The sequence below is a fragment of the Salmo salar genome, chromosome ssa01, assembly GCF_905237065.1.
Source record: "Salmo salar chromosome ssa01, Ssal_v3.1, whole genome shotgun sequence".
Taxonomy (NCBI): Eukaryota; Metazoa; Chordata; class Actinopteri; order Salmoniformes; family Salmonidae; genus Salmo; species Salmo salar.
The window spans coordinates 121517850-121530839 of NC_059442.1; the positions used below are offsets into that span (position 1 = coordinate 121517850).

General features: G+C 42.2%; 1 protein-coding gene across 1 annotated transcript in view; it reads right to left on the reverse strand.

Moving 5' to 3' along the window:
* Positions 1 to 12990, reverse strand: part of col27a1a (collagen, type XXVII, alpha 1a) — a 366487-nt gene that overhangs the window by 110719 nt on the left and 242778 nt on the right. Inside the window, exon 32 of the mRNA XM_045688056.1 lies at positions 1489 to 1542. Within this exon, the coding sequence (XP_045544012.1) occupies positions 1489 to 1542 (54 nt within the window). The remainder of the gene's footprint in view (positions 1 to 1488; positions 1543 to 12990) is intronic.

Consider the following 12990-nt stretch of genomic DNA (forward strand, 5'->3'; position numbering starts at 1 on the left):
ATCACACATCCTCCTCCATCCTTCACGGTGGGAATCACACATGCAGAGATCATCCGTTCACCTAATCTGCGTCTCACAAAGACAAGATTGGAACAAAAAATGTCATATTTGGACTCATCAGACCAAAATACTTATTTCCACCAGTCGAATGTCCATTGCCCATGTTTCTTGGCCCAAGCAAGTCTCTTCTTCTTATTGGTGTCCTTTAGTAATGTTTTTTTGCAGCAATTCAACTATGAAGGCCTGATTCACACAGTCTCCTCTGAACAGTTGATGTTAAGTTAACAGTTAACTCTAATGAACTTATCCTCTGCAGCAGAGGTAATTCTGGGTCTTCCTTTCCTGTAGCAGTACTCATGAGAGACAGTTTCATCATAGGGCTTGATGGTTTTTGCAACTGCAATTAAAGAAACTTTAACAGTTATTGGCATTTTCCGGATTGACTGACCTTCATGTCATAAAGTAATGATGGACTTTCGTTTCTCTTTGCTTATTTGAGCTGTTCTTGTCATATTATGTTCTTGGTCTTTTACCAAATATGGCTGTCTTCTGTATACCACCCCTACCTTGTCATAACACAATTGATTGGCTCAAACGCATTAAAAAGAATATAAATTCCCCAAATTAACTTTTAACAAGGCACACCTGTTAATTCCAGGTGACTACCTTATGAAGCTGGTTTAGAGAATGTCAAGAGTGTGCAAAGCTGTCATCAAGGCAAGGGTGGCTACTTTGAAGAATATCAAATATAAAATATATATTTTGATTTGTTTACCACTTTTATGGTTACTACATGATTCCATTTGTGTTATTTCATAGTTTTTGACTATTTAGAAAATAGTCAAAGTAAAGGAAAAACCTTGAATGAGTAGGTGTTGTAAAACTTTTAACTGGAAGTGTACATCTTTAGTAGACATTCATATATCTCTTATAAACTAGCTGCCACTCTCCCTGAGTTAACTGGCTTGTTCAGGGATACAGAGAGAGAACTCTGTTAAGTATGATGGATGTAGTGCTTATTAACCGAGTAAGAGCAAAAGCGAGAGAGAGGGCGGTGTTGGCGAGACAATGATATGTAGACAGATGAGAATGTGAAAGAGAAGTGGTGGCAATTTATTGAGGATGGAGAGGGAGAGAGGAGAGGCATATGAAGAGAAGGAGGTGGAGATGGGGTTGACGAGATAAATAGGGAGAAAATATAATGGAGAGAGAAAAGGGAGAAGATGGAGAGAGAGGAGATGGTGAGAGAAAAGAGAGGAGCGATGGAGAGAGGAGAAATAGTAAGAGTTTAAATAGAGAGAGAGGAGATGGAGAGAAATGTGATGGAGAGAGTAGGAGAGAGGGACAGTAGAAGGAGAGGGGGAGGTGGAGAGAGAAAGGAGAGGAGTGATGAGAGAGGAGAAATAGAAAGAGTATAAATAGAGAGAGAGGAAATGGAGAAAGTAGAAGAGTAAGACAGTAGAAGGGGAGATGGAGAGAGGGACTTACTGGCTCGCCTGCTATTCCTTGGTCTCCTGGAGGTCCAGAGGGTCCTTGAATACCCTGTTGATATAACAGCTAATGAGTGCAGAGTACAGATACACGCACACACATGCACCGAGGGGGAAGCAGAACAACACTCAACATGTGTGCAGTTAATGATGGGTTAAATCCCCACTTTCAGACAGTCATAAGATAAGACATAAAGCTCTGACCAAAAGCAGTACTATTAAAAACAAAAAATGACATTCTAAGTGAAAAGTAGGCATTAGTCTGAAGCTGAAAAATAAAGAAATAGCACAAAAATGCTTACTCCACCCATGCTCTACCAAGGTTTTCCAGCACACAGCTTTTTTTTTTTTATTGTACTTCAAACTATGTGTAGGCAGGTTGCTTAAGATTCAAACCTTCTCAGCTCCCAATATGATGTGATATATACAACATACAAGGTAAAGTACTGGATTCTTGACAAAACACTAAGACATTATCTTATTCCACTACCTTTTCAATCTTTTCTTAATACATGAAAACAAGTTTCACTCACTCAATCAAGACCATCAGGCTTGATTGAGTGAGCTGTTTTGTCGATAGTAATGTGGTGCCTGCCTGTAATTAATTTAAACATTTATTTGAGCAACACATGTCATTGAGATTTTTTTTTTCATAACATCCTTTTTTTGGTCAGTAGGAACCCAACATAATAATAATAATACATGTTTGTATTTGTATTTCTTTTGCAATGAAAATGGTGACACTACAATAATACACTTTCACAATAGGATTCAAAAACAGGTGATAGATACAGTTGAAGTCGGAAGTTTACATACACCATAGCCAAATACATTTAAACTCAGTTTCTCTTAATTCCAGACATTTAATCCTAGTTAAAATTCCCTGTCTTAGGTCAGTTAGGATCACTGCTTTATTTTAAGAATGTGAAATGTCAGAATAATAGTAGAGAGAATGATTTATTTCAGCATTTATTACTTTCATCACATTCCCAGTGGGTCAGAAGTTTACATACACTCAATTAGTATTTGGTAGCATTGCCTTTAAATTGTTTAACTTGGGTGAAACATTTCGGGTAGCCTTCCACAAGCTTCCCACAATAAGTTGGGTGAATTTTGGCCCATTCCCCCTGACAGAGCTGGTGTAACTGAGTCAGGTTTGTAGGGCTCCTTGCTCGCACACGCTTTTTCACTTCTGCCCACAAATTTTCTATAGGATTGAGGTCAGGGCTTTGTGATGGCCACTCCAATACCTTGACCTTGTGGTCCTTAACTTCTTACGGGCAGGTGGGATGGTAGTGTCCCCACCTGGCCATCATCCGGTGAAATTGCAGAGCACAAAATTCAAATTACAGAAATAGTTATATTTAATATTCATGAAAATACAAGTGTCATACATCAAAATAAAGCTTAACTTCTTGTTAATCTAGCCGCTGTGTCAGATTTCAAAAAGGCTTGTGCGGAAGCACACCATGCGATAATCTGAGGAGAGCGCTCCGCACACAAAAGCATTAAAACATTTTTCAACCAGGCAGGTGCGCCACGAAAGTCAGAAATAGCGATAAAATAAATACCTTACCTTTGAAGATCTTCTGTTGGCACTACAAAAGGTCCCAGCTACATCACAAATGCTCCTTTTGTTCGATAAAGTCCTTCTTTATGTCCCCAAAAACTCAGTTAACCTCTCTAGAGGAGGTGGGACGAAATCGTCCCACACTATTCAACAGCCAGTGACAAATCAGAGCGCCAAATTTAAAACCACAAAATGTCATAATTCAAAGTTCTCAAACATAGGACTATTTTACTCCATTTTATAGATACACTTCTCCTGAATCGAACCACATTGTCCGATTTCCAAAAGGCTTTACAGCGAAAGCAAAACATTAGATTATGTTAGGAGAGTACATAGACACAAAAAAAACACAGCCATTTCCAAGCAACTAGCATGCATCACAAATACCCAAAACACAGCTAAATGCAGCACTAACCTTTGATGATCTTCATCAGATGACACTTCTAGGACATTATGTTATACAATACATGCATGTTCAATCAAGTTCATATTTATATAAAAAAACAGCTTTTTACATTAGCATGTGATGTTCAGAACTAGCATACCCACCGAAAACTTCCGGTGAATTTACTAAATTACTCACGATAAACGTTGACAAAATACATAACAATTATTTTAAGAATTATAGATACAGAACTCCTTTATGCAATCGCTAGGTCCGATTTTAAAATAGCTTTTCGGCGAAAGCACATTTTGCAATATTCTGAGTACATAGCTCGGCCATCACGGCAAGCTAATTTGACACCCACCAAGTTTGGGACAAACTAAACTCAAAATTTCAATTAGAAAAATTGGATTACCTTTGCTGTTCTTCGTCAGAATGCACTCCCAGGACTTCTACTTCAACAACAAATGTTGTTTTGGTTCCAAATAATCCATAGTTGTATCCAAATACCGCCGTTTTGTCCGTGCGTTCAGGTCACTATCCGAAGGGTAACGCGCGAAATGGAGAAGTCTCGTGAATTCGCATCTTCAGTCTCACTGTCCCCAGGCTGACCCCTTACAAACTCTGCTGCTGTACTTTGCCCAGAGACAGCAGACACCCCATTCCCCTTTCTGGCGGCTTTAGAGAGCCAATGGAAGCCTTAGAAAGTGTCACGTTACAGCACAGATGCTGTAATGTCGATAGAGATGCAACAGAAGGACAACAAATTGTCAGACAGGGAGCTTCCTGCATGGAATCTTCTCAGATTTTAGCCTGCCATATGAGTTCTGTTATACTCACAGACACCATTCAAACAGTTTTAGAAACTTTAGAGTGTTTTCTATCCAAATCTACCAATGTATGCGTATCCTAGCAACTGGGCCTGAGTAACAGGCAGTTTACTTTGGGCACGTTTGTCATCCAAACTTCAAAATACTGCCCCCTACCCCAGAGAGGTTAAACCATTTTGCCACAACTTTGGAAGTATGCTTGGGGTCATTGTCCATTTGGAAGAATTGCCCATTTGCAACCAAGTTTTTATTTCCTGACTGATGTCTTGAGATGCTGCTTCAATACATCCACATCATTTTACTTCCTCATGACGCCATCTATTTTGTGAAGTGCACCAGTCCTTCCTGCAGCATAGCACATCCACAACATGATGCTGCCACCCCGTGCTTCACGGTTGGGAGCGTCCCACCTAGCCCATAGAGGTTAACCCCGTCTGCACCCAATGTGGTATGGATCTGCTATTTTCTTTACTTTAGAACCGGAACCACCAACTCCTGCCAGCCATCTAACTAGCTAGCGGTCATCAGCTAAACTTTAGCACGGACAACTCCTGCCAGTCTGCACAGCGTGATTCAACCCAGAGCTTATCGGACTCCTTTTTCTTCATATCTCCGGATTCCTACTGCAAGCTCTGAACCTCTTCACCTGGATTACCGCAGCTAGCTAGCTGCTCTCCTATTGGCTTCTCTTGGCTAATGTCCCTGTCCCGAAGCATGAACCAATTTGCCTGGAGCTAGCCTATACTAGGCCCATCTCCCTGATAGCTGAAGAAGTCCATCAGCCACTCCTTGGGCTACAATAGCTATTTTGCCAATTGGCCTGGACCCCTTTTATTGCCGATACGGAGCCCCGCCGATCCATTACGACTGGACTACTGACGTAATCCGCCCGAGGGTTTTTTTCAACAGGCTCCTCCGTCGCGACGTCCCCTGAATGCCCATCTGCTACCCTGCTAGCTACGGCCCGCTAGCTGTCTAGAGCATATCGGACTGTTAGCTGAAGTGGTCCATCAGTCAATTTCTTGGGCTACTATACCTATTTTGCCAATTGGCCTGGACCCTTTTACTAAACAGACCCCTGCTGATCCATCATGACTGGTCTGCCGACGTAACCGCACGAGGGGGCTACAAAAGTCTTCTTCCATCGCGACGTCCCTCTAAGGCCCTTCTGCTAGCCCCGGCCCGCTAGCTGTCTGAATCGCCGTGTCTCCGGCCCATCCAGCTACTCATTGGACCCTTTGATCACTCTGCGACGCAAGCCTCTCCCTAATGTCAATATGCCTTGTCCATTGCTGCTCTGGTTAGTGATTATTGTCTTATTTCACTGTAGAGCCTCCAGCCCTGCTCAATATGCCTCAGCTAACCCTCTTGGCCCACCTCCCACACATGCGGTGACCTCACCTGGTTTAATTGATGTCTCTAGAGACAATACCTCTCTCATCGTCACTCAATGTCTAGGTTTACCTCCACTGTATTCACATCCTAACCATACCTTTGTCTGTACATTATGCAATGAATCTAGTCAACCGCACCCAGAAACCTGCTCCTTTTACTCTCTGTTCCGAACGTACTAAATGACCAGTTCTTATAGCCCTTAGCCGTACCCTTATCCTACTCCTCCTCCTCTGCTCCTCTGGTGATGTAGAGGATAATCAAGGCCCTGCAGTGCCTAGCTCCACTCCCAATCCCCAGGCGCTCTCATTTGTTGACTTTAGTAACAGTAAAAGCCTTGTTTTCATGCATGATAACAATAGAAGCCTACTCCCTGAGTTTGTTTTATTCACTGCTTTAACACACTCTGCCAACCCGGATGTCCTAGCCGGGTCTGAATCCTGGCTTAGGAAGGCCACCAAAAACCCTGAAATTTCCACCCCTAACTATAACATTTTCCGACAAGATAGAACTGCCAAAGGGGGCAGAGTTGCAATCTACTGCAGAGATAGCCTGCAGAGTTCTGTCTTATTATCCAGGTCTGTGCACAAACAATTTGAGCTTCAACTTTTAAAAATCCACCTTTCCAGAAACAAGTCTCTCACCGTTGCCGCTTGCTATAGACCACCTTCTGACCCCAGCTGTGCCCTGGACACAATATGTGAATTGATTGCCCCCCATATATCTTCAAAGCTCGTGCTGTTAGATAACCTAAACTGGGACATGCTTAACCTCTCTTGGGTAGGGGGCAGTATTTTCACGTCCGGATAAAAAACGTACCCGATTTAATCTGGTTATTACTCCTGCCCAGAAACTAGAATATGCATATAATTGTTTGATTTGGATAGAGAACACCCTAAAGTTTCTAAAACTGTTTGAATGGTGTCTGAGTATAACAGAACTCATATGGCAGGCCAAAAACGGAGAAAATTCTATACAGGAAGTGCCCTCTCTGACCATTTCTTGGCCTTCTATAGCCTCTTTATCAAAAACAGAGGATCTCTGCTGTAACGTGACATTTTCTAAGGCTCCCATAGGCTCTCAGAAGGTGCCAGAACAGGGAATGATGACTCTGCAGTCCCTGGCTGAAAAACAGTAGGGGTTTTGGATAGTGGTCGATCTGAGAACAATGACACAGGCGCGCGAGTGCAAGTGAAGACACCATTTTCTTCTTTCAGTCTTTGAACGAAAACAACGTCTCCTGGTCGGAATATTATCGCTATTTTACGTGAAAAATCGCATAAAAATTGATTTTAAACAGCGTTTGACATGCTTCGAAGTACGGTAATGGAATATTTAGAATTTTTTTGTCACGACATGCGTCCGCGCGTCACCGCGCGTTTGGGAAGCACAGTTCCCGCTCAGCCCAGTCAAAACTGTTCGCTGCTCTGGCACCCCAATGGTGGAACAAGCTCCCTCACGACGCCAGGACAGCGGAGTCAATCACCACCTTCCGGAGACACCTGAAACCCCACCTCTTCAAGGAATACCTGGGATAGGATAAAGTAATCCTTCTAACCCCCCCCTTAAAAGATTTAGATGCACTTTTGTAAAGTGGTTGTTCCACTGGATATTATAAGGTGAATGCACCAATTTGTAAGTCGCTCTGGATAAGAGCGTCTGCTAAATGACTTAAATATAAATGTAAATGTCACCGTTCGGATAGGGACCTGAACGCACGGACAAAACAGAGGATATTTGAACATAACTATGGATTATTTTGAACCAAAACAACATTTGTGGTTGAAGTAGAAGTCCTGGGAGTGCATTCTGACGAAGAACAGCAAAGGTAATCCAATTTTTCTTAGAGTAATTCTGAGTTTAGTGAACGCCAAACTTGGTGGGTGTCAAATTAGCTAGCCCGTGATGGCGAGCTATCTACTCAGAATATTGCAAAATGTGCTTTTCACCGAAAAGCTATTTTAAAATCTGACACTGCGATTGCATAAAGGAGTTCTGTATCTATAATTCTTAAAATAATTGTTATGTTTTTTGTGAACGTTTATCGTGAGTAATTTAGTAAATTCACCGGAAGTTTTCGGTATGTTTGCTAGTTCTGAACTTCACATGCTAATGTAAAAAGCTGGTTTTTGATACAAATATGAACTTGATTGAACAAAACATGCATGTATTGTATAACATAATGTCCTAGGAGTGTCATCTGATGAAGATCATCAAAGATTAGTGCTGCATTTAGCTGTGGTTTTGGTTTTTGTGACATTATATGCTAGCTTGAAAAATGGGTGTGTGATTATTTCTGGCTGGGTACTCTCCTGACATAATCTAATGTTTTGCTTTCGTTCTAAAGCCTCTTTGAAATCGGACAATGTGGTTAGATTAACAAGAGTCTTGTCTTTAAAATGGTGTAAAATAGTCATATGTTTGAGAAATTGAAGTTATAGCATTTTTAAGGTTTTTGAATTTCGCGCCACTCGATTCCACTGGCTGATGACTAGGTGGGACGATTTCGTCCCACATACCCGAGAGAGGTTAACCTGTTATGGCTAGGGGGCAGTATTTTCACGGCTGGATAAAAAACGTACCCAATTTAATCTGGTTACCACTCCTACCCAGTAACTAGAATATGCATATACTTATTACATATGGATAGAAAACACCCTAAAGTTTCTAAAACTGTTTGAATGGTGTCTGTGAGTATAACAGAACTCATTTGGCAGGCAAAAACCTGACAAGGTTTCATGCAGGAAGTGGCCTGTCTGACAAGGTGTCGTTCTTCTTGTCTCTGTTTATTGAAGAGTGAGGATCTTAGCTGTCCCGTGACACTTCCTACGGCTGCCATAGGGTCTCAGAAGGCGGTAAAAAGCTGAATCGTGGCTTTGCAGGCTCTGGCTGAAAAAAAGTAGCGCGTTTGGGTAGTGGCTGGTTCCAGTACTGTGAGACTCAGGCTCGTGCCCGCGTCGACCAAAAGCTTTGTTTACTTTCCTCTGTTTAGCTAAATGGACATTCCCGGTCGGAATATTATCGCTTTTTTACGAGAAAAATGGCCTAAAAATGGATTTTAAACAGCGGTTGACATGCTTCGAAGTACGGTAATGGAATATTTAGATTTTTTTTGTCACGAATTGCGCCATGCGCGCGACCCTTATTTAGCCTTTCAGATAGTGTCTGGAACGCACGAACAAAACGCCGCAATTTGGATATAACGATGGATTATTTTGGACCAAACCAACATTTGTTATTGAAGTAGCAGTCCTGGGAGTGCATTCTGACGAAGACAACAAAAGGTAATCAAACTTTTATAATAGTAAACCTGATATTGGTGAGTGCTAAACTTGCCGGGTGTCTAAATAGCTAGCCCTGTGATGCCGGGCTATGTACTTAGAATATTTCAAAATGTGCTTTCACCAAAAAGCTATTTTAAAATCGGACATATCGAGTGCATAGAGGAGTTCTGTATCTATAATTCTTAAAATAATTGTTATGCTTTTTGTGAACGTTTATCGTGAGTAATTTAGTAAATTCTTAGCAAATTCCTCCGGAAATTTGCGGGGGGTATGCTAGTTCTGAACGTCACATGCTAATGTAAAAAGCTGTTTTTTGATATAAATATGAACTTGATTGAACAAAACATGCATGTATTGTATAACATAATGTCCTAGGTGTGTCATCTGATGAAGATCATCAAAGGTTAGTGCTGCATTTAGCTGTCTTCTGGGTTTTTGTGACATTATATGCTAGCTTGAAAAATGGGTGTCTGATTATTTCTGGCTTGGTACTCTGCTGACATAATCTAATGTTTTGCTTTCGCTGTAAAGCCTTTTTGAAATCGGACAGTGTGGGTAGATAAAGGAGAGTCTTGTCTTTAAAATGCTGTGAAATAGTCATATGTTTGAAAAATTGAAGTTTTTGTATTTTTGAGGAATTTGTAATTCGCGCCACGCCTATCATTGGATATTGGAGCAGGTGTTCCGCTAGCGGAACGTCTAGATGTAAGAGGTTAACACCCCGGCCATCCTACAATCTAAGCTTGATTACTTCAATCTCACACAAATTATCAATGAACCTAACCCTCATAGATATCATCCTAACCAACCTGCCCTCCAAATACACCTCTGCTGTCTTCAACCAGGATCTCAGAGATCACTGCCTCATTGCTTGCGTCCGTAATGGGTCTGCAGTCAAACGACCACCTCTCATCACTGTGAAATACTCTCTAAAACACTTCAGCGAGCAGGCCTTTCTAATCGACCTGGCCCGGGTACCCTGGAAGGATATTGACCTCACCGTCAGTAGAAGATGCCTGGTTATTCTTTAAAAGTGCTTTCCTCACAATCTTAAATAAGCATGCCCTATTCACTCCAGACCTGACTGCCCTAGACCAGCACAAAAACATCCTGTGGCGTACATTTACATTTTACATTTACGTCATTTAGCAGACGCTCTTATCTAGAGCGACTTACAAATTGGTGCATTCAACTTATGATATCCAGTGGAACAACCACTTTACAATAGTACATCTATATCTTTTTGGGGGGGAGGGTGGGGGGGTAGAAGGATTGTACAGTATTAGCATCGAACAGCCCCCGCGATATGCAACTTTTCAGGGAAGTTAGGAACCAATATACACAGGCAGTTAGGAAAGCAAAGGCTAGCTTTTTCAAACAGAAATGTGCATCCTGTAGCACAAACTCCACGGAGAATAAGAGCACCTCCTCCCAGCTGCCCACTGCACTGAGGCTCGGAAACACTGTCACCACCGATAAATCCACAATAATTGAGAATTTCAATAAGCATTTTTCTATGGCTAGCCATGCTTTCCACCTGGCTACCCCTACCCTGGTCAACAGTCCTGTACCCCCCACAGCAACTTGCCCAAGCCTCCCACATTTCTCCTTCACCCAAATCCAGATAGCTGATGTTCTGAAAGAGCTGCAAAATCTGGACCCCTACAAATTAGCCGGGCTAGACAATCTAGACCCTCACTTTCTAAAATGATCGGCCACAATTGTTGCAACCCCTATTATTAGCCTGTTCAACCTCTCTTTCGTATCGTCCGAGATCCCCAAAGATTGGAAAGCTGCCGCGTTCATCCCCCTCTTCAAAGGGGGAGACACTCTAGACCCAAACTGCTACAGACCTATATCTATCCTACCCTGCCTTTCTAAGGTCTTCGAAAGTCAAGTTAACAAACAGATCACCGACCATTTCGAATCCCACCATACCTTCTCCGCTATGCAATTAGGTTTCCGAGCTGGTCATGGGTGCACCTCAGCCATGCTTAAGGTCCTAAACAATATCATAACCGCCATCAATAAAAGACAGTACTGTGCAGCTGTATTCATCGACCAAGCCAATTCAGACTCAACAGCCTTGGTTTCTCAAATGACTGCCTCGCCTGGTTCACCAACTGCTTCTCAGACAGAATTCAGTATGTCAAATCAGAGGGCCTGTTGTCCGGACCTCTGGCAGTCTCTACTGGGGTGCCACAGGGTTCAATTCTCAGGCCGACTGTATACATCAATGATGTCGCTCTTGCTGCTGGTGATTCTCTGTGCCACCTCTACGCAGAGGACACCATTCTGTATACTTCTGGCCCTTCTTTGGACACTGTCTTAACTAACCTCCAGACAAGCTTCAATGCCATACAACTCTCCTTCCGTGGCCTCCAACTGCTCTTAAATGCAAGTAAAACTAAATGCATGCTCTTCAACCGATCGCTGCCCGCACCTTCCCGCCCATCCAGCATCAATACTCTGGACAGTTCTGACTAAGAATATGTGGACAACGACAAATACCTAGGTGTCTGGTTAGACTGGAAACTCTCCTTCCAGACTCACATTAAGCAGCTCCAATTCAAAATTAAATCTAGAATGGGCTTCCTATTTGGCAACATAGCATCCTTCACTCATGCTGCCAAATATACCCTCGTAAAACTGACTATCCAACCGATCCTTGACTTCGGCGATGTCATTTACAAAATAGCCTCCAACACTCTACTCAGCAAATTGGATGTAGTCTATCACAGTGCCATCCATTTTGTCACCAAAGCCCCATATACTACCCACCACTGCGACCTGTATGCTCTCGTTGGCTGGCCCTCACTTCATATTCGTCGCCAAACCCACTGGCTCCAGGTCATCTATAAGTCTTTGCTAGGTAAAGCCCCGCCTTATCTCAGCTCACTGGTCACCATAGCAGCACCCACCCATAGCACACGCTCCAATAGGTATATTTCACTGGTCACCTCCAAAGCCAATTCCTCCTTTGGCTGACTTTCCTTCCAGTTCTCTGCTGCCAATGACTGGAACGAATTGCAAAAATCACTGAAGCTGGAGACTCATATCTCCCTCACTAACTTTAAGCACCAGCTGTCAGAGCAGCTCACAGATCACCGCACCTGTACATAGCCCATCTGTCAATAGCCCATCTGTCACATCTGTTCGAATGATCGGACCAAAATGCAGCGTCGGTTTCATTCCACATATTTACTGGACAGTGAAACTTAATGCGATACAAAATAAACTGAAGGAACAAAACAACAAACCGTGACGCAGGAGGAACAAACACACTCACAAAATATAATCACCCACAAAACACAAGTGGGACAAACATCAACTTAAATATGACCTCGAATTAGAGACAACGACAACCGGCTGCCTCTAATTGGAGGTCATGCCAAACAAAAACCAACCTAGAAACACAAAACTTGAAACTAAACATAGAAATACAAAAACGGACAAACAATCCTGTCATGCCCTGACCTACTCTACCATAGAAAATAACAACTTACTATGGTCAGGACGTGACACCATCCAACTACCACATCCCCATACTGTTATAATTTTTTGCTCCTTTGCACCCCAGTATCTCTAATTGCACATTCATCTTCTGCACATCTATCACTCCAGTGTTTAAATAGCTAAATTGTAATTATTTTGGCACTATGGCCTATTACCTACCTCCCTTATCTTACCTCATTTGCACAGACTGTACATAGACTTTTTTTTCCTAATGTGTTATTGACTGTACGTTTCTTTATTCCATGTGTAACTCTGTGTTGTTTGTGTCGCACTGCTTTGATTTATCTTGGCCAGGTCGCAGTTGTAAATGAGAACTTGTTCTCAACTAGCCTATCTGGTTAAATAATTTTTTTTTTAAATACAACTATTAGCTCCAACCTGTTCACTGCCATTTTTGGTGTAATTGCCCTAGATGAGAATGTTAGCTCGCCGCCTTCCTTTATGCAGTGGGTTAAGGAGGTTTTATTTTTTTATTTGTATTTTTTATTTAACCTTTATTTAACTCGGCAAGTCAGTTAAGAAC